Source organism: Gracilinanus agilis, chromosome 1 (genome assembly GCF_016433145.1).
Source record: "Gracilinanus agilis isolate LMUSP501 chromosome 1, AgileGrace, whole genome shotgun sequence".
Lineage (NCBI taxonomy): Eukaryota > Metazoa > Chordata > Mammalia > Didelphimorphia > Didelphidae > Gracilinanus > Gracilinanus agilis.
Genome location: NC_058130.1, coordinates 731,839,252 through 731,859,168, shown reverse-complemented (window position 1 = coordinate 731,859,168; position 19,917 = coordinate 731,839,252). Strand labels below are relative to the sequence as shown.

At 44.9% G+C, this 19,917-nt stretch overlaps 1 protein-coding gene across 2 annotated transcripts in view; it reads left to right on the top strand.

Annotated features, from left to right (window-relative positions):
- Window positions 1–19,917, top strand: part of CRTC1 (CREB regulated transcription coactivator 1) — a 133,514-nt gene that overhangs the window by 103,916 nt on the left and 9,681 nt on the right. For both annotated transcript variants that reach the window (XM_044672297.1, XM_044672288.1), the window contains 5 exons: window positions 3,138–3,181; window positions 4,199–4,419; window positions 9,615–9,751; window positions 12,351–12,647; window positions 16,043–16,144. In XM_044672297.1, the coding sequence (XP_044528232.1) occupies window positions 3,138–3,181; window positions 4,199–4,419; window positions 9,615–9,751; window positions 12,351–12,647; window positions 16,043–16,144 (801 nt within the window). The remainder of the gene's footprint in view (window positions 1–3,137; window positions 3,182–4,198; window positions 4,420–9,614; window positions 9,752–12,350; window positions 12,648–16,042; window positions 16,145–19,917) is intronic.

The following is a 19,917-nucleotide window of genomic DNA, read 5'->3' as shown; positions in this document are numbered from 1 at the left end:
CTTAGACTCAGGGATATTAGTTTAGATGTTGCTGCCTCGCAGACACCCTGGCTTCCTAGCTCATCAGCCTTCTTAACTTCTATAACCCTTACCTTCACTTATGGTTACACCCTCGTTTTCATTATCACCCTACATTTGCTCATACTGTCAGAACTCTGAAATAATTTTCTCGATCCTCAGTGCCTAGCCTCCCATCTCACTGCTTGGTGGCCTTACTCCTCCTAAACTTTTCTTTATCCTCCGGGTGACCTTCAGTTTCCCCCTCCCTCCTTTCCTGGTTGGTCAGCCCTGCTCTGGCTTCCCTTTCCAGTATTAACCCACTGAGTTTCACACTGTCTTCTAACCCTGGCTACCTCATCCTTGTAGCATTTGTACCTTTCCAAACTGCAGCCCTGTTTACCCACCAGCATTTGCCTTTTCATTTCTTCTGTGCTGCAAAACCAGCAGAAGTCACCCAGTGGTGTCAACTCAGTTCACTACAGATCTGTGTTTCTGTGTGTTGGGTCAGAGGCCCTGGGCCCAGTCCTTTTTCTTATCAACTGTGGGGCTACATTACTTGGGCTCTTTGGATCTCGTTTTCCTCATAGACAGAATGAAGGTGTTGGATTAGATGACCTCTAAGGTCCCTTTCTGCTCTTAAATCCACTGTGATCTATAAGAATGAGTTAACCTCTACTGGACCATCACTATTGCAGGCCAGTCTTCTTACTCTTTCATCAACTCTGTCACACTCTCTAAGGCATCTGTTCAAAATCTTATTTTCTTTTCTCAAGCCCCTCACACCACCCCCTCATTCTCAGCAAAGGACCGTCTCGAGAAAATAGAAGCCGTCTGTCCTAAGTTTCCTTTACTCTTCAGTTCTACACCTCATATCTCTTCAGTCTCATCCCTATTTCTCTTCTTTTGCTTTAGGCCTGAAGGAGAGAGTGGCCATGCTCCTGATGCCTTTAATTCCATCTTTTCCCTTTTTCTCCAGGAGTTGGCTCCTTCCATTATCCTGAATTTCTCTCTAACCTTCAGTCTCTCTCATCTGCTGAATCCTTACCTGATATCTAAAGCTACTTCCAGATCTCCCCCATCCTTAAAACAGCCCCCACTTATCCCCACCTTCCCCTCTACTGATTGTCCTGTATCTTTCCTTTCTTTCTTGGCCAGATTCCTAAAAAAACTCCCTATACTTGGGCCTTCACTTCCTCACCGCCCACTTACTTCTCAGCCCCTTGCAATCTGGCTTCTAAGTCTATATCTCTACTGAGAATGTTCCCTCCCAAGGTCACCAGCCATGTCCTACCTTTTAACTCTAATGCTCGTTTTTCATTCAACCTTCCTACTTCTTGGTTGTTTGACCGCATTGACAACCCTCTTTCTGGGTATACTCTCTTCTCTTCTCTGAGTTTTCTTGACACCACACTCCTGTTTCTCCTCCTGTCATCCTCAGTCTCTTTCTATTTTACTCTCCACACCCCTTTCTTGATGCATAGGTGCTGTCCTGAATGTCTTATACATGTCTGAAACTCAGCAGGTACCAGTTGGAGTTCATTTTCATCCCTCTCAAGCCACCTTCTTCCTGACTTCTGATTTCTGTGGAGATCACCGCCACTCTCAGCCTTGAAGTCATCCTTGACTCTTCAGTTCTGCTTTCATAATGAAGCATCTCTGTTCCCTTTGCTCTATTCATCTGGCCATCACCCTGGCTGAAGTCTGGCTGAAGTCCTCATGAGGTTTCCCCTGATCTATTGATGGTCCAATATCCAGCCTCTCTCTTCTGCAGCCTGTTCTCTGTATAACTGCCAAATTGATACTCCTAAAACACATGCCTATGTCTCTACTCCAGAAGCTTCACTGGCTCCCTGTGGTTCCTAGGAAAAATTACAAATGCTTCTTTTGGACATCCAAAGCCTTTCAAGTCTGTCTCCAGCCTGATTCCATGTTGTTCCCTCTTGCATACGTTCCATTCTAGCCAGACTGGCCTGTTTGATGTTTTTCTGAACATGGCATTCCCTCTGTGCCCCTGGGCCTGTGCACAGGCTGGCCTCTTTGCTAGAGTAGTGCCTCTATTCTAACTCTTCTTATTGCTGGTACCCCACTTGGTAATGCTTTGTATATATTTTGTCTGGACTTCCATGAGTACACATTCTTTTGTTCTAGTAGAGTGTAGGTTCCTTGAGGGCAAGGACCTAGTAACAGCACAGTGACTAATACAGAGTAGGTATGGAATAAATGTTGAATTGAACTGCTAGGGCTCAGAGCTAAACAAGATGAGATGCTTCTATAGAAACCTCAGTTGCTATTTTTATCCTGGGTCACCTTTAGCCAAAACCTCTAAATCCACAGGCTCTGCCTGTTGCTCAGAGGGGCTTAATTCTCCTGCCAACTGCCTCTTCACTCTTTCTCACCATGGGCACAAATTGACCCAGCCCCATGCTACATGCAGAGAGTAATCAGAAACACCCTTGTGAAGTTTTTTCTTGGGAGCTCCTGCCTTTCCCTAAAAGGACTCTTTCTTTCCTGATGATGTGACTTTCTGATGTAGGGAGAAACAATGCCCTTCTTCCTTCAGTGCTCTGGTCTGAGGTAGGAGTTTCCTAGCATTGTTTTCCCTACCCCATAGTTGGGCAAGGGACGAGTGCCAGCTCCCAGTCTTTCTGACCATCTGTTGCTCCCTAGATATTTTAGAGGGGAGAACTTAAAGACATGAATTGGTTTATTTCAGAAAGACCCTGGCCCTGGGTCTTTAGGAAACCAAACAGCTTCTTTATGGTGCCCTTCTCCCCTCAGGGGAAGCCAGAGTTGAGGGTTCAGGATATGGTCTTAACACTGCCATATGTCTCTGAAGCAGTGTCACAAATCCAGCAGGAGTGGGAAAATGCAGTTTAGAGGTTTTGCATATGGGTTCGAGGCCTGTTCTCTCATACCCGTGGGCAGTGTGACATTGGACATATTACTATGTCTTATGTGTAAAATTATAAGGGATGATCTCTAAAGTGCCTTGGAAGCTCCAAAATCCTTGATTCAGCTAACCTAAAAATGGGGTCACAAAAGGCTAAGGAGACTCTGGGTTTGGTAGCACTAAGTGTTGAGGAATGCATGCTGCTTTCTTGAGCTAGGTTTCATTGTGGTCTTGTCTTTTATTTCAGACAGGGTCATCAAGGCCTAAGTCCTGTGAAGTCCCAGGAATCAAGTAAGTCTTGAGTATGTCTCACTTTATGCAAATGTGTGCCTGTGTGTGCTCACACACATGCTCATTCGTGCACACAGCGCTTTTGTGAGGGGCAGAGTTGCTCTCTTAAAACATATCTGCTTAGAGGCCAGATTTAAGCAGCAAACTTTGGTAGGTGATGAGAATCTGCACTGAGTAGAGCAGGCGTACATACTCACTCTGGAAGGGCTAACTGCAAGGTGAAGCTGTGTCCATGTTTCTGGAAAATTGCTGAAATGGCTGATTTAAAAAAATATATAGGCTATATTCCTAAAAAAGAAATTTCTTTAGTTGGACACTAGCAACCAGGTACTCTCCAAGTCTAATTGGGGAAAAAGTACAGTCTGAATTTAGCCTAATATGATAAATGTACCTAAAGTGATGTTGCATCTAATAGCATTGGTCTGAGTTCTCCTATGGTATTATTTTGTGAATGAAGCCTTCTGCCAGTTGTAAAGAATTACTAAACTGAAAGTTAGGAGGCCTAGGTCAATTAGTATTAGAGAAGTTAAGTCCTCCCCTTACCCTGTGGTTTTGCCCATTAGGTTTTAGTGTAGAATTCTCTATCCCACCTTTATTTTAGTTCAACATAATTAAACCAGTTAAAACCTTTTACCTTGCCTGTTGGTTTCAAAGACTCTGGCCTAGTGCTGACAGTTGGCCAACAGCCATTTTTATCAGTTATCAGCAGCTTAGTTGTGTACTCTGGTCTCCCCATCCTGGTCCTGTCTCTCCTACAACCCAGTGTGTGTACCCACAACCATTTAGATTATATTGTAACATCCCTGGTGCCCTCCATATATCCATCTTTTTCCACAGTCCCAATTCTCTTACAAATGTGGTTCAGGGCCACACTTCCTCTTCTTTGAATAAAGAAGTTGGAGTATATAATCTCTTAGGCCCTTCCTACCTTGGACACTTTAGTTCTAAGGACTGTTCCAGAACTAATCTTTAGAGCTTATCCTTGCTATTCTCTGTGTGGTCTCTCCCTTTCTTTAGCATCTTCCCATCTGCTGACCAGGAAAACACTACAACCCTAATTCCTGCCACCCATAACACAGGGGGATCCCTCCCTGACCTGACAAATATCCATTTCCCTTCACCTCTCCCAACCCCTCTGGATCCGGAAGAGTCCACATTTCCAGCCCTGAGTAGTTCCAACAGCACCGGCAACCTGGCAACCAACCTGACCCACCTGGGCATCGGCACTTCCAATCAGGGTAAGGGCTAGACCTGAGGGACTCTTGATGAAGGGATGGGGGTCCTGATTCAGGTGTATGGCATAGCTCATGTAGACACCCCCTAAGTTTGGACAGCACATTGATGGGGTGAGGGACCGAGGAGGAGATTCCATTGGGTATGCACAAAGATACAGTTCAGAGTTTTTCAGGTTGAAGGGTGTTCTACAGATGTGGGCGTTTTGATGTAATATGCATCTGGAGATAGTCATTTAGAAGTTATTCGTTTACTTAGAGCAACGACAGCCCATTAGGCAGGTGAATATATCATCCCAGAAACCTGCTGAAAAGCAAGCTCTGAAAGAGAGCTCTGGCCCTGAATTTCCATGGAACTTTCAAAGAAATCTCCAGGTCTGGAATTTCTCTGTTGTTTTCTTAGAGAACAAGGGAGGTGACAGTCCTCTGCTCTGGTCAGCTCACATCTGGAGTTCAGGTATGGGTACTACATTGTAAGAGAGATGTTGGCAAGCTGGAGTATGCCCAGAGGCAGGTCATTAGAATGTAGAAGCAACTCAGAACCTTGCCCTGGGAGGGTCAGCTGGAAGAACCAGGGCTGTTTATGCCTAGAAAAGGGGTCGCTTAGATGGACATTCTGTTGTCTTCAGAGATTTCAAGGGCTTTTTAGTGAAAGAAAGAGTAGACCTACTCTGCTTAACCCTATACGGGCGACCTGGGATCCCTGGGGTGGGAGAGAGGGGAGGATTATAAGGAAGCAGATTTAGAAGTTGTTATATATGTTAGAAGTTGCTTCAGAGAAGGATTGTATTAGCTGGCCTTTGGGGACTCTTCTATCCTAAGACCGTGTGACTTGTGAAAGGATGTGCTCAGTTTATTAGCTTTTAAGCATACACCTTGGTCCCAAATGTGGTCACAGGGCACTAGAGGTCCTGCTGTGTCATTGGATTCTGCACTCACTGGGTTTTAGGCTATATATACTGCCTTGAAGATATTTCTAAGAACTTGTTTCTTTTCCCAAGGACAGAGCTTCTGAAGGCCTGCTGGGCCATACCTCCTTCCTTTGCCTACTTGTCATTTATGAATGTAATGAGGATTTGGACATTTCCTTTGGGACCAGGCTAAGCGGCTCAGTTGTTTTGAACTTGGTTCTCAGAGCCCAGAACATTTTCCATTTGCTTTGTCTGACCCATAAGAAATGCCTGAATTTGGAGTCAGAGGTTCTGAATTCAAATCCCTATTTTGCTTCTTAACTATCTTTTTTGACCTTTGACAAGTCTCTTACCTTCCCTGAGCCTTAGGTTTCTATGGCATGGGACATTACAATCTCTGATTGTATGCTACTGTGAGAGCAGCCAAACACAGTGAGGCCCTTTCTCCTTCTGGTTGCTGCCATGCAGGCCTGGAGGATGTGGAGATGTCGTGATGAGAAGGGCTTTCTCATTAGATGAACACATTGCCCTACACATTCCCATGAAGGTCTGCTTGCTCCCAGTAGAGATACTGTGCGGGAGGTCTGGAAGTCAGATGGGGGTTCACTGAGTCTCTTGATCTCTTTCTACAGACACCTTCTACTTTCTGTTCCTTGTTTTATCAGCTAGGATCTGCAGCAGCCTCCAGCAGTGTTCGTTCAGTGCATTTGCCAGAGTGCCCTTGGCAATCCTTTCAAAGCACTCCCAAGGATAATGTACCTCCAAACTGTACTGAGTCTAAACAAATGGAGTAGAATATACACATATGAAAATAATAGACTCGAGAATGTTGCATTGTACCTAGCAGGAGGACTCACACACTGAAGGGCAGCCTGGTTGTTAGCGTAAGAAGCATAGAATCTCATAATGTTTGACATATGTTTGATTGTTTGTGCATTTGCCAGGGAGAACAGGTCACTTGGCAAGGTTTTTTGCATTTTAAATCAAGCGAGAGCTGCTGGCCTCTGGCACATACTGTACTTACCATCCAGACCAGCCACTCAGGCCCTTGGACAACAAAGAAGAAAGAGGTCTGTGTCTCCAAGATGACAACTCAGCTCCTCTCTGGTTTCTGTCCTTGTTTGTTGAAATCTGGCCCTCAACCCCTCATTAGAAATGGAAAGGCTCCCAAATTTCAGGTTGGGAGTAGGTAGATGGGTAGGGAATATGTGAAGACTAGAGGGTGGAAGGGTTCTTTTGGGCAGGGGGATTTTCTGGGTGGCCCCCTTAAGCAAATGTTTTGTGCAGTCAGGCAGAGCAGATTGCTCCTCCTTTGGTGTGGAGTGGAAAGAGTATTTAAAGTCAGACGATCTGCTTCTTATTTTCTGTGTGATCCTTGGGCAAGTCCCTCAGCCTCTGTAGGCCTCAGTTTCCCTATCTGTAAATCGATTGAGTTGGGCTAGTCTCTAAGCTCCCTTCCAACTCCAGATACTAAAATCCTTCTGCCATCACTAGGACTCCTCTTGAATTCTCCTTAGTCATCTTTCAGAGAAAAGGTGAGTTATTATAGTTATTTCCTAGACCCAAAGTCTATCCCTATATCCAAGTTGTATTTCAGGTTGTTCTAGGGAGCTTGTGAGTCTATTTCAACTTGGTTTGCAGTCCATTATTTGGCCCTCCTCATTTAGAAGCCTGTATGGGTTCAAATATGATGTCTTTTTATCCCCCTAGGCCCATTAGAGAGATAGTTTGGTGTAATGGAAAGAGCCCCAGCCTGGAAATAAGAAGACCTGATTGACTTTAGGTCCCAGCTCTTTCCTTATTTGCTGCTTGGCCCTTAGCAAAACACACCTTTATGTGTTGGATTTTCATCTAAATCAGGGCTTCTTAATATCAGATCCCTGAACTTGTTTTTTAAAAAAAAGTTTTTGACATCTGTATTTCAAAAGAATTGACTTCCTTTGTAAGCCTTTATTTTATTTTATGCCTTTAAAAGCCTTGTTCACAGACGGGCTCTTCTCTGGGCATCACCAGGTGGCCACTGTCAAAGGGGTCTAGAACTCCAGTGAGGTAAAGAAGCCTTGTTCTAGATCCAGTTCTAAAGGTCCTTTTCAGCAGTGAAAATTCTGTGATTTATCAGGAGAGCTGGGAAAACTGGGAAGTTGATGGCATTAGGAGTATATGAAGTGGTCTTTTATAGACTCCTTTAGGTGGCAGAATGATGGACAACATAGTCATTTGCTGTAAAGAGTTACTGTTGTAAGGTGAGGAGCCTTAGACCCAGAGATATGACCCCTTTGAGATTCCCTGAGGAAGACAAAGGCAGTGCATTAGCTTAGACCTTTAAATGATGGTAAGATTGAGACCCTTGATCTGTACCCAGGCTTACACTTTCCAAGGTGATAGACTCTGCTTCCCAGAGCTTCTGTTCTTCTGACATCTCCTTTGAGCACCCAGCATCCCTTCCATGTCACCTCACAAAAGGAGGCCGATTTGACATAAGGATATACTAGGCACTGAATGAAATGTGCTGAAGGAGCATGTCCAGATGAAGGCCTCTGTTTCATATTTCTCCAAATGTCTTAGACCACCATCTTCCTGCATTCCTGTTAGTTAATTGTGACTCTGCCATGCTTTAGGAGGCTGCCTTTATGAAATTCTGTGGCCAAAAAAGATTTGTTCCCTGGCAGTCTTGGATGATGAGTCTCTTCTTACTCTCCTAAGCTAGTCCTCCTACGACAGACACCTAGCCTGTCCCCTGGTTGCTACTCAAAGCCTTTCTAGTTGGTTAGAACTTGCAAAGTGTTATGCTCAGATGACAGGGCTTCAGAGAGTCCAGAGCCATGCCCACACCTTGGGGAGGTTTCATAGGAGTACCATAACATCTTTCAGATCTAGACCAGACATCCTCTGGTTAAATGACAGAACAGTAAATAGTGAGGGGGATTCAAAGGAATTCTAGAAAGACCTGGATAAAGTGACATGAGGCAAAGTCAACAATCCAGAACTAGTCTTCCTGTTGAATACAATTATAGCTAACTGATGAAAGGACAGCCAAAGGTAGGCAAACCTGAGACAGATTTGGAATAGATCAGAGATTTAGATCTGGAAAGAACCTGGCACACATAGCAGATTCATTTTACATTGGTTTAGTGTTTGTTCATTTGTTTGGCTTTTATTTTATTAAATATAGATCATTAATTAATTAACTAATTAATTAATTTTTAGGCCCTTAACTTCTGTGTATTGGCTCCTAGGTGGAAGAGTGGTAAGGGTAGGCAATGGGGGTCAAGTGACTTGCCTAGGGTCACACAGTTGGGAAATGTCTGAGGTCAGATTTTAACCTAGGACCTCCCGTCTCTAGGCCTGACTCTCAATCCACTGAGCTACCCAGCTGCCTCCTATCGGAGATGTTTTATATGAAACTTTATCTTTGTTGTTGAATAATTTACTATTTTGTTGGTGGATATTTAATTTTGAATTTTTGTAAAAGGCTAAGAAATTAAGGCTGCAGAGAAAAACCTTGAGTTTGGAGTCAGAGGGACCTGAATTTAAGTCCAAACTCTGCTAATTACTTTTTTTGTGGTCCTGCTCAAGACACTGCTCTCTGGGCCTTATTTCCTTCAGCTATAAAAAGGGGGTTGGCCTAGATATTTTCTCAGGGCCTTCCCAGCTTGGCCATTCTGTGTTCTAAGGGCTCTCCCAGCTCTGACATCTCAGTCCTGGTTTCTGAGGGTCCTCCCAGCTCTGACATTCTTTGTTCTAAGGGTCTTCCTAGCCCTGACATCCTGTGTTCGAAGGGCCCTCTCAGTTCTGGCATTCTTTGAAGCTGTACAGTTGTTTACTATCAAATACTTTTCATATACTTGGAGGATATCTGGTCTTTTCTAGGTTCTATAAGTTAGGAATGTCCTTGTGGAGAACTTTGGTAGTGATTCATATTTCAAACACAGTTTGGGCTACATGATCTCTGCAACTTTTTCCATCTCTGTGATTCTGTGATTCTATGGCTCAAATACCTTTGAATGAAGTAGGATTGATATAAGGGTGCCTCTATTCTTATCACTGCCCAATCCCAGAGATTCTATTGTCCCTAAAAGATCATGGAGAGCAGAACTATTCAGCTATTACAGGTGCTAGTCACAGGATCTGTTGTGCTGGTATAATCACTGGGAGATCTGAATTTTATTTTTAGCCAGAGGGTGTGTAGGGTGTGAATTGTCGAGATCCCATCAGGACTCAGGTTCAACATAATGAATCCATGAGGTCTCAGGGCCCTGGCCCATGAGTTGGCTGCTTCTTGAATTTCAGGCATGTCGGCGACTCAAGGTTCCTCACAGCAGCACCGTCAGCCAGCCGTCAGCCCCCTCTCCCTGAACTCGGAGTCAAGACGGCAGCAGACCCAGCAGATGTCTCCTACGCTCTCCCCTCTGTCGCCAATCACTCAGGTACACGGGAGCCTGCCACCTTAGAGAGAGCACTTTTGTTAGGCCTGGACATGAAGAGAAGAAAGACAATTTGTGTTGTCATAGTTTTAAGTATTTGACCCTAGATTCAGAAGTGACCCAGCTTTGGGGTCAGCAGTGTGGTGAAGTAGAGAGCGCCCTGGAGTGGAAGACAAAAAACCTGAGGTCTAGCTCTGCTGCTTATGAACCATTTTGAACTTACTTTGAACCTCAGTTTCTTCATCTGTATAATGGGTACAATAATACTGATAGAGATTTTGTGGTGATAGTATTTGATAAAACTAAAATACCATAGGAAGGAATAAAAGCTATGTTAATTTATTAAATGCTTTCAATGTATGCTCTACTATAGAGGCATCTTCATGTAGTAGAAAATGGCCTGGACTTAAGAGTCAGTGGACCTGTGCCATGTTCTGATCTCAGCCCCTTTGCTTGTGGGTGGCTTTGGACAAGCCATGTTCACTCCACCTTCTTCCCCCTTCTCCAAGGCCTCAATTGCTACATCTTAAAAGTTATATAAATGCTAGCTTTCTCTAATATGGGAGAAATGGACTAGATGACCTCTAAGGTCCCTCCCAGCATTCCAGGATTCCCCATAATACTCTTGGGCTCAGATGTTAAAGACCCTTCTTACTCCAAGCCCATAACTACTACATGCTCTGAAGTGAACCCTGCACTAGTTGTGGGTATTCAGTACAGAAAGTTGAATGTGTTCTTGCCATGTGGCATATTCATGTTGGACAGATATGATGAAGGGCACTGGCAGCCTCTACTCCCAGACAGACGGTGGTGTGGAGCTCCGGGGCTCACTGTGTCTACCTCTGCTGATGAGCGCAGCCACCTCTCAGTGATCTTCAGGGAAAAATGTTAATAATTGGTCTTTATCCAGCACTTTAATGTTTGCAAAGCACTCTGCAGACATTATCAGCTGAGCCTCACAACAACTGAGGAATTAGGGCCTCTCTGGTTTATGAGGAAACAAGTGGAGACAAATGAACACCTTGTCCCTTTGCCTGTGTTGATCCAGCCAGTGTCTGAAGTGAGGCTGAAACATCCCTTCTGATTTGATAAGTACAGCCCTGTCCACTAGGCCGAGTCATCTCTCTGGTACATGGGGGGTATCGCTGACCATTTTAATAACTCAGTTTTAAGATGTTTTGTGGTTAATAAGATGATTCCCTCATAGTAGCCTTGTGTAAGCCAGTAATCATTGATAAGAATTGAGATATCCATAGTGAGTGCCCTGTGGTTGCAGTGCACTTTTTATGTATTTTCTCATTTGATCCTCCCCAGAGTTACGAGGTAGAATTAGTATCGTTATTCTGCAGATGGGAAACTGAGGCCCTATCCCATTTGAATTTGGAATGCATTGTGTGATTATCTTTTCTCGGTAACTGAGTCTTCCCAGTGGCTTTTTGGCCAAGATTATGGTATATGTTCATACCCTGGCGAGCACTGAGTGTCAGTGAAACCGAGAGGGCAGCTTTGCTGGCTTTGGGAATCAGTTAGGAAGCCCTGAATTCAGATCCTGCCCCTGATATATACCAGCTGTGTGACCCTCAGCCTGTGTCTTCATGGCTCTAAGACTTTATTTCCTCATCCTTAAAATGGGAGGGTGAAACTTAATGACAGTGAAAGCTCCTTTCAACTTTCAAGTCTATAATCCCATGAGACAGCTCCCAAACCTGGCCCCAGAGAGTGAGGAGGGAGTCACATTAGCAGCAAAAACACATCTGTAAGCCAGTCCTCATGAGTATAAGAGAACACAAACCTTGCTGTCAGGCCCTGAGCCAAACCAGGCCTCAGAAAAGAGCTGGTAAAAGACAGCAAAGATGAAGGCTTGAGCGCCCCAAAGGAATGATGAGACATGGCATGGAGGGGGCAGACACCTGATGTGTGAGGGTGGGCTCTCATCCAGCAGCAGCAGCTCCCTTTTTTCTAGCTCCTTCCTATTTACAGAGCCTTTCCCTCATTCCCAGGGGAGAGTCATACAGAAGACCTCATTTTACAGAGATTGTCCCATGGCTAGTGGGTAGCAGGCCTCTAACACTGACATTAGGGCTCAGCCTCTACTGGACCGGGAATCAGGAAGCCCCAGCTCTCTTCCCAGGCCAGCCACTTAATAGCTCAGTGACCTCAGGCAAGTCTTTTCCCCTCTTGGAGCCTGTTTTCTCCTTTGTAAAAAAGGAGCAACATTTGCCTGACTGGCCCGATAGGGTATTATGAGGGTCAGAGGACAGAATGGTTGGAAAAGGGCTCCGTACAAGGTAAGGCACTTTAGAACTATGAACTATGATTCTTGTTGTCGTTATTGTCCATGCCATTTTACAGATGACGACATTGGCGTCTGCAGATCAATGCCCATTGCAGTGGGCTTGTTGACTCACAGACAAGTGGCAGACAGAAAGTTCACATTCCTCTCAGCTTTGGAGATCAGCTAGTCAGCCCAGAATCACATACATTATGTGTGGATTGGATTTGAAAGGTGCTCACTTGCCCTCACTGCCCATTGTTGTAGTTAGCGGATGCTCTTTGGGGAACAGTCTGACATCTTTTGCCATTTTGTGTCTCCCCCTTTCAGGCTGTGGCTATGGATGCTCTGTCCCTGGAGCAGCAGCTCCCATACTCCTTTTTCACTCAAGCAAGTTCCCAGCAGCCACCACCGCCGCCCCAGCAGCAGCAACAGCAGCAGCCCCAGCCGCAACAGCCCCAGTCCCAGGTGCCAAGCAGCCTCTCCCAGACTACCCCTTTAATGCCGAGCTCTGGTTTACAGCGGGGGCCACCACTACCCCCTCTCTCAGTCACAGTACCATCTACTATCCCCCAGTCCCCTCCAGGAAACCAGGCCCAGCCGTCGATGGGAATAGACATCGCCTCGGTAAGCTTGTGGCACCACGGGCTGCAGACAGCCAAGACAGACAGCACGGGACTACCAGTGTCTGCCACTGGGCTGGGGAGGAGGGAGGCTGGGGCTTTTGGAGCCCAACTAGCCCATGAGCCTGGGGTACAGGGGAGCCTCCATGTATCTAGATGCAGGCATGGGGAGAGCCTTCCTCTACTAGTCTCTTACACTTCATTTTGGCGTGTCCTAAGAGTTGTGATTTTGTCAGTCTGGGTGCAGCTGAAGGTCCTTCTGTGACCTCCTAGACTGCATGTGATTTCTGATAGTCAGCCTCTAGAGGCTGGGGCAAATCCTTGTGCACCCAGCCAGGTGGGTTGTCCCCCCACCAAGCAAATGGCCTCCATTGGCAGGATAGTTAAGGAGGTGAGACAGAGGCCCCTGAGGCTAGTGCATGCAAATGGAGGGGCAGCCAAAGTGTGAGGATTTGGGGGTGGGGAACAGGGCATGTCAGGGGAGTAAAACAGGTGCTTAGCTGAGCTAGCAAATGCAGTGAGACCCCTGATCCCTCTCTACCCTTTGGGTACTGGTGGTCGTGTCGTCCTTCCTATTCTGTACACCAACAGCTGCAGAATAGAATTGATCGCGGCTCAGAACTCATTAGAATGAGCTGTTTATGATCAATTGTGGCTGCTGAGTGAGGAACGGCTTGTAATGTTTGTCAAGTTCCTAATTTTAAACACAGTGAGTCACTACTATGCATCTGATAATGGCAGCTTCTTAAAATTAACCCAGAGTGTTTTTTCTGGCTCACCAGCATCCAAACAGTTGTCAGAAGTTAGCATTGGGCTGACATCTCACTGAATAGGCAGATGGGTCAGTGTAAGGTCCTGGGCTTGCCAGCTCTGGAAGGAAGCCCTTAGTATGATGTTTTCTTTGCAAGAATGGGGAAACTTTTGATAATTTGGCACTTAGAAGAGCTAAGGGCCAGCTTAGGTGTCTGAAACTTTCAGGTAGAAGGAACTTAGTAAGAATAGGAAAGAAAAAAAAAATCTGAGCAAGCTGTCCAACTGCAGTACAAAATCAAAACCCTTTTCTTTTGCTAAATGTCTACAAAAGAAGACAAGAAGTACCTTTCTCCACCTTGGAGTGCCCACCAAAACTTGAGGACTGGCACTTGATACCATACCCCATTTCTGTCCTCATCATGTAATTAATTCTTAAATGTCCTCAGTTAGGTTATAGTTGGAGCAACTGGGTGGCTCAGTGGATAAAGAACCAGGTTTGGAGTCAGGAGGACTTGTATTCAAATCTGGCCTCAGGTACTTCCTGGCTGTGTGACCCTGGGCAAGCCACTTAATACTGTTTGCCTAGTCCTTGCCTTTCTGTCTTAGAATTGTTACTAAGACAGAAAATAAAGGTTTAAAAAAAGATTATAGTTATGGGGCAGTGAGGAGGTACAGTGGTTAGAGTGATGAGCTTTGAGTCAGGAAGGCCTGAGTTGAGATCCAGCCTCAACTACCTTTTAGTTGTGTGACCCTGAGCAAGTCACTTAACCCTGTCTGCCTCAAAATAAATAAATAAAAGTTTATGGTTATAAGGTAAATAACTAGAAAGTGATAGAACAAGAATCATAGCGTCTTAGCTCCAGAGAGCTTCCATTTTCCCTTGGCAAGAGAGACCACCAGAGAAATGTGAATTCTCTGAGTCCCAAGAAAGGTAGGATCCTTCCACCAACAGAGAATATGGATATGGATACAAAAAAGAAAAACAGGACAAATCTGAACCTGTATACTGCCCTTCCTAGCTGTGAATTTGTGCAGAATCAAGTCCAGATATTCTGTACTTGCCTTTGATTGTTTCACACATTAAAAGAGCCCAAACCTGGAAATTCAGAGCCTTCAAATTTTCATTTTCAAGTATTAGAAATGAAGCAAAGACAGGGCTAGAGATTGGATCTGTGATTTCTTTGGCATAAGGAGTTCCCCAAATTTTCTTCCGATGCAAGTTAGTTTGAGTCTTCGTTACTTAGAGCCCTGATTTTTAAGTGACTTTCCCAGGGTCACACCATCTATATGTGTCCAAGGCAGAACTTGGATCCAGATCTTTCCAAGATTAGCTCTCTCTTCTCAACACCACTCTGTGGAAATGATAACATGAATAAATCTGTGACATTTTCAGGTATTTCCCAATCTGTTGATGGCACACTAAAAGGATCCATAGGTCTTTGGGCATTTTTATCACTAGTTTCTGATAGAAGCTCTTCTTATCTTGAGCAGTCCCAAGAAGAGGCTGTTAGTACCTCTCCTGCCCACTTAATTAATGCTGATTATTATTTCCCACTGAGGGGGCCTGCTCCCACAGAGCACATTACTGTCTCCTAGGAAGACATGCGTGGAGGTAGTTTGATTGCCTGCAAGACTTCCCATTAGCAAATAAACCATTATGTTCGCCTGAATCCTAGTACAGTGTCTTAGAAGAAGGCCTCTGGATGGTTGGGGATCTCCTGAGGAATGCTCTTCCTTAGGATCTTGGAAGCCTTTTTCACAGTAGCTTCTGAGAGATTGTGAGAAGTCCTTTTGACCCAGAGCCCTTAACCTAACCCTTATGCACATTCTATGCTTGAATGACCTGGCTGCCTAAGTGTTGACAGCAGCCTCTAGGAGGGAAAAGTGATCCTTTATAAAAAGGAAATAAATATCTTTCAAAGGAACAGGTCAAAATGTAGTTGAATACAAAGGGTGGGATTTTCATAGCACCATCAGGATAGTCTCTAGGTGGGAAGGGTATTGTAAGCATTTGAAGTTGGATGTATTAGACTAATTAAAATCTGTATACGTGCTTGGACTTAAGAGTGATGCCCAGCCCTGTCCTTGAAGCAAAGGAGGCTGGGGGAGGGATAAGGAATATAGGATGGGGCCAGGGAGGGGGCTGGGCTATACTAGAAGTAAAAAGTATATGGAAAATTTGGACCCTACCCAGCTTCTCTTGGCTAGCAGGCTGTATACACAGTAGAACCCCTTTATGATCTAGTATCGGTGATATCACTCTGATTCCTACCTTGTAGCCAGATGGGTTATATCTATATTGGGCTTTTTTTAAAGCAGTGTTCTGAGAGGATGTGAGAGTACAGCCAAATCTGCGTAGCCAGAAAATAAAGTTATAATGGGGTTCTACTGTCCTGAATGAGCCATATAAAGACCATGGCTTTTGAGAACCTGCACTGACCATCTGGTCCCTCAAGCAAACTCAGGCACAGCTTGTGGTGCAAACCTGGGTATTTCTTGGTAGGGCCCAGGGTTCCTGGTTTCTGTGACAACTTCATCATCCTAGGTTAGAATTGTTGATGACCATTTCCAGCTATGCACCAATAAATATATAACCTTTCAACCTTCCATCGATCCCATGGTCTTTAATTCTGTGTTGTTCTGTAGGGTTCACTCCAGCAGTACCGCAGTAATGCTGGCTCCCCAGCCAACCAGTCTCCCACCTCTCCTGTCTCCAATCAAGGCTTCTCTCCTGGCAGCTCCCCTCAAGTAAGGGACTCTGTGCTTCCACAAGCCTTGCTTCTCGTCTCCAGTGTGTCCATTGCCAACCCATGGTCACTCACTGTCACTGTCTGTGCCTCATGCTTCACTGATGTCTCATCCTGTCTGGTCCCACTCATACAGAATGTTTTAACTGCCAGAAATGTCCACTCCTTTTCATTCATTGGGAGAAGGTGCTCTGGCTCATTGACCAGGATTTTCTATCCTTAAGAGAACTTCTCAGAACTGTGCTTCACCTAGGCTATTCAGTCTAAGACAAATTAATAGCAGTTGAATGGGGAAGTATTTGCTTGGGATTTTGACAAGGAGGATGTCAAAACTAGTGGCTGTTGATTTAGTCACAGTTATCAGAATTATAGCAGCTTAGTTCTAGAAGCTACATTAGGACAGAATTTCTGATCTGGAAGGGACCTTAGCTTCTGCCAGGACCTGGGAGACCAGGTTTCTGTTCTTGCGTTCTCTGATGGTGCTCCAAAATCCCATTGTATCAATGGCATTATAAGTTCTAGGGACTTTACCATTGATATCAACTTACAGACAGTTGGTGGAGGGGTGAGGGGGGTGTAACTTGATTGTGTTAGTCATGACCATTTTAATGCTTCTATCCTTTCTACAATCAGCATCCAGCCCAGGTATTGTTATTGCTGCCACCAGGCAGCTTGGACCAGTAGGAGATTAAAGGAAAACACTCCCATGAGCCTTTTCTGCCCTAACGACCAACCCTTGTTATAACTGAAGCCTCTGGATTTTAGTAGTGGCAGCCTCTTGGTCTGAATCAATCCAAGAAAGGCTGAGAGTGAGGGAATCTTCTGCTTGTCTCTGCCGTGTCCTGTCAGGCACAACTACTGGAAGAAGAGAGATGAGGCAAAGCTTTGGGCAGCAAGTCATTTGGGTTTCCTAGCATCATAGGACAGTAAAAATAGCCTACTTTTCTGTACCAGCTTCTGGCTTATAAAATATGCTTTCTTCACAGTGACTGAGGGAGAAGAGCTGGTAACAAGTCCTTGTCCCCAATTGATATCTGAGGAAATGGGAGCTCAGAAGAGAAAAAAGACTTGCCTGAGGCCAGTGGCAGAGCTGGGGCACAGCCCAGGTCTCAGGTCTCTCTATTGTAGGCCTCCTTTCCTAGATGCTGATGCTTCTGTCAGCTCTGATCCCTATAAGCTTCAAGAACTACATGCCATCCCAAGCCTCAGCAACTGGGTCTGGTCATTAGGCACTCCACTGCCTCTTGGGTCCAAAGCTATCTCCCAGATTTGGGCCCATGGGTGTGTGTCTCTAGACATGGGCCCTTGTCCATTTTCTCTGTACTCCATCATCCAGGGGGTTCTTGTGGTTCTAAGGATATACTTCCCTTTGGCTCCACCCTAAGCCACAGCTAGTTCATCAAGGGGTTTTATTCACAGGGGAATAATAATTACCAATACTAGCCCACGTGTACAAAATTCCTCATAATGAACGAAGTGCTCTTCTCATAAGAGGACTTTTGAGATCTGTATCATTGGAGGGAACTTCCAAATTAATGATAGATCCATTGGAATAATTTTAATAAGAGCCATTTGAGTCAGCCAGGTTAGGGATATTATCTGTACTTGACAAGTGAGAAAACTGAAATCCAAAGAGCTACACTCACTTCCCCAGAGCCAGACTGCTAGTCAAGAGCAAACCCAGGGCTGCTAAAGAATTAAATTACTATGGAGATATTTCTTTAGGGTGCAAGGATACTAAAACTCCCACAGAGCATCAGAACATCTGCCCAGTGCCTGACTGATTATCCCTAATGCTTCTCATGACTGTGCTACTCCTCTCCAGGTCTACCATCCAATCCAGTTGGATGGTTGCCTCATGGCCATTGACCACGGTGTATCCAAGATCGTAGAGCTTTTCCTACCAGAATGATATCTCTCTTTCCCTAGTGTTCCATCTCTCTCTCAGTCAATGTCACTATTCCCTCCCTCCTCCAGAGGCATCTCAGAGACAGACAAACATACAGACCAGAATAGCATCCCATACTGTAAGCATCCCCAGAGTTCATAGAGTTTGCACATCACCCCTCTATAGAGTTTCCCCAAAAGGACCCTACCTGCCTTATTTTTTTCTGCATAGCTCCTTGATCAAGACCCTATTAACACCAAAACTCTACAACTTTGGTATATCTGGTGTCATTTCTCACAGGCCAACAAGAGAAATGAGGATAATCTTGCAGAAGAACACAATGCAACATTCTTCTACCTCTGCTTTTTAAAGAGTTGGCTGCCAGTGTTTGACTCCATAGGAACCAGCGCAACCCATTTTAGGGTAAAGTAGGCAGGGTTTGAGCTTTTCAGCTCCCTCTTGCTCTCTGTCAAGTACCCATTCTTTCTCTTTTCTCTAAAACCAGTTTAATAAAATCATTCCTATGGTCTCACCCCTAAGCTGGGGATTCCTGGAAAGGATATTGATTAACCCAAAGGGCAGCTCTGCCGTAGATTTTAAGATCCTTTATGCTCAGCTGGGGGAGTTTCTAGTTCTCTTAACTTCATACAAAGATGTGAGCTCTTCCTCTATTAGGTCCTAAAGGCTGGCCCTGGCTAGCCCTTTGTTTTCCCCATTTTTTATCCCTTCTACCTGTCTTTGACTATGTCTCTATTGAACACCTCCTCCTGAAGATAGGAAGGGAACATACAGAAGTCTTGCCCATTAACCATACTTACTCAGTGGTTTGCTTGAGAGTTGTTTTTGAAAACTGGAAGATGACAACCCATTAGGTGCATGTGACTTAAGTCATTTCATTGGAAAGAGTTTGGCCAAGTGCCATCCAGACACAGCACCTAATAGCTGTCATGTTCTCCATTAGGCTTTAGGATGACAGCTAGAGGAACAGCAGACATCATTTTTAAACTTCCTCCCTTAGACCATCGTCTTCTGATATGGCTACCCCTTTAGGGAAATGCAGTCTACCTATTTCAAGCCTTCTGATTCAGATGAACAGATTTGTGAGGGATATGCCTTTAAATGAGCTACTTTTCTCTCTCCATTTTGTTTGCTGGTTAGGTCCTTTCCTGCTACCCACTTCTCATCAGAAAGGGGCTTTCCTGTTAAAAACCTTTACATAGTGTTGGCCAGCCTAACATTTGTATGGTCTGCCGTTAATTGAATGCTCTGTGCTCTTGCTGGTATAGAACAGGAAGAGTAGAATTCAAATAGCTGACACCTGTGTAATGTGATATATCCATCCAAATCATGGACAGGGGGTTTAGGGTAACTTCCATCTGAGCTGGAAGGGACCTTAGACTCTAGGACATTAGAGTTGAATGCATTTTAGAACTCATATAGTTCAACTCCACATTTTCCAGATGAGAAAACTCTGTGGCCCAGAGAGGAAGATTGATTTGCCCAGGGTCACTCAACTGGTTAATGGCAAAGCCAGGGCTAGAACTGGGACTTCACTGTGGTGTTCTCCTTGCCTCAGTGGTCTTTCACTCTTTGCAAGCACAGGGTGGAAATGAGGATAAAAATTGTTTTAGCAGAAGACCTTTTCTGTCCACCTGAGTTATTATCCTCAGAGCCTGAGGCACTATGGTAGTGAGATTTCAGTTTGATTTCCCTTGGGGTTGTCTCTATACAGTAGATGGATTGCCTGGCACAATTAATTTCTTGTCCCAATCCATACAGCCTTCCTTTGTACCATGTGATTCAGATTTCTCCAGTGAGTAAGTGTGTGAGGGTCAAGAGTCTCCTTGTTGGCCTACCTTTGCCCTCACCTTCATGACTACTGGTGG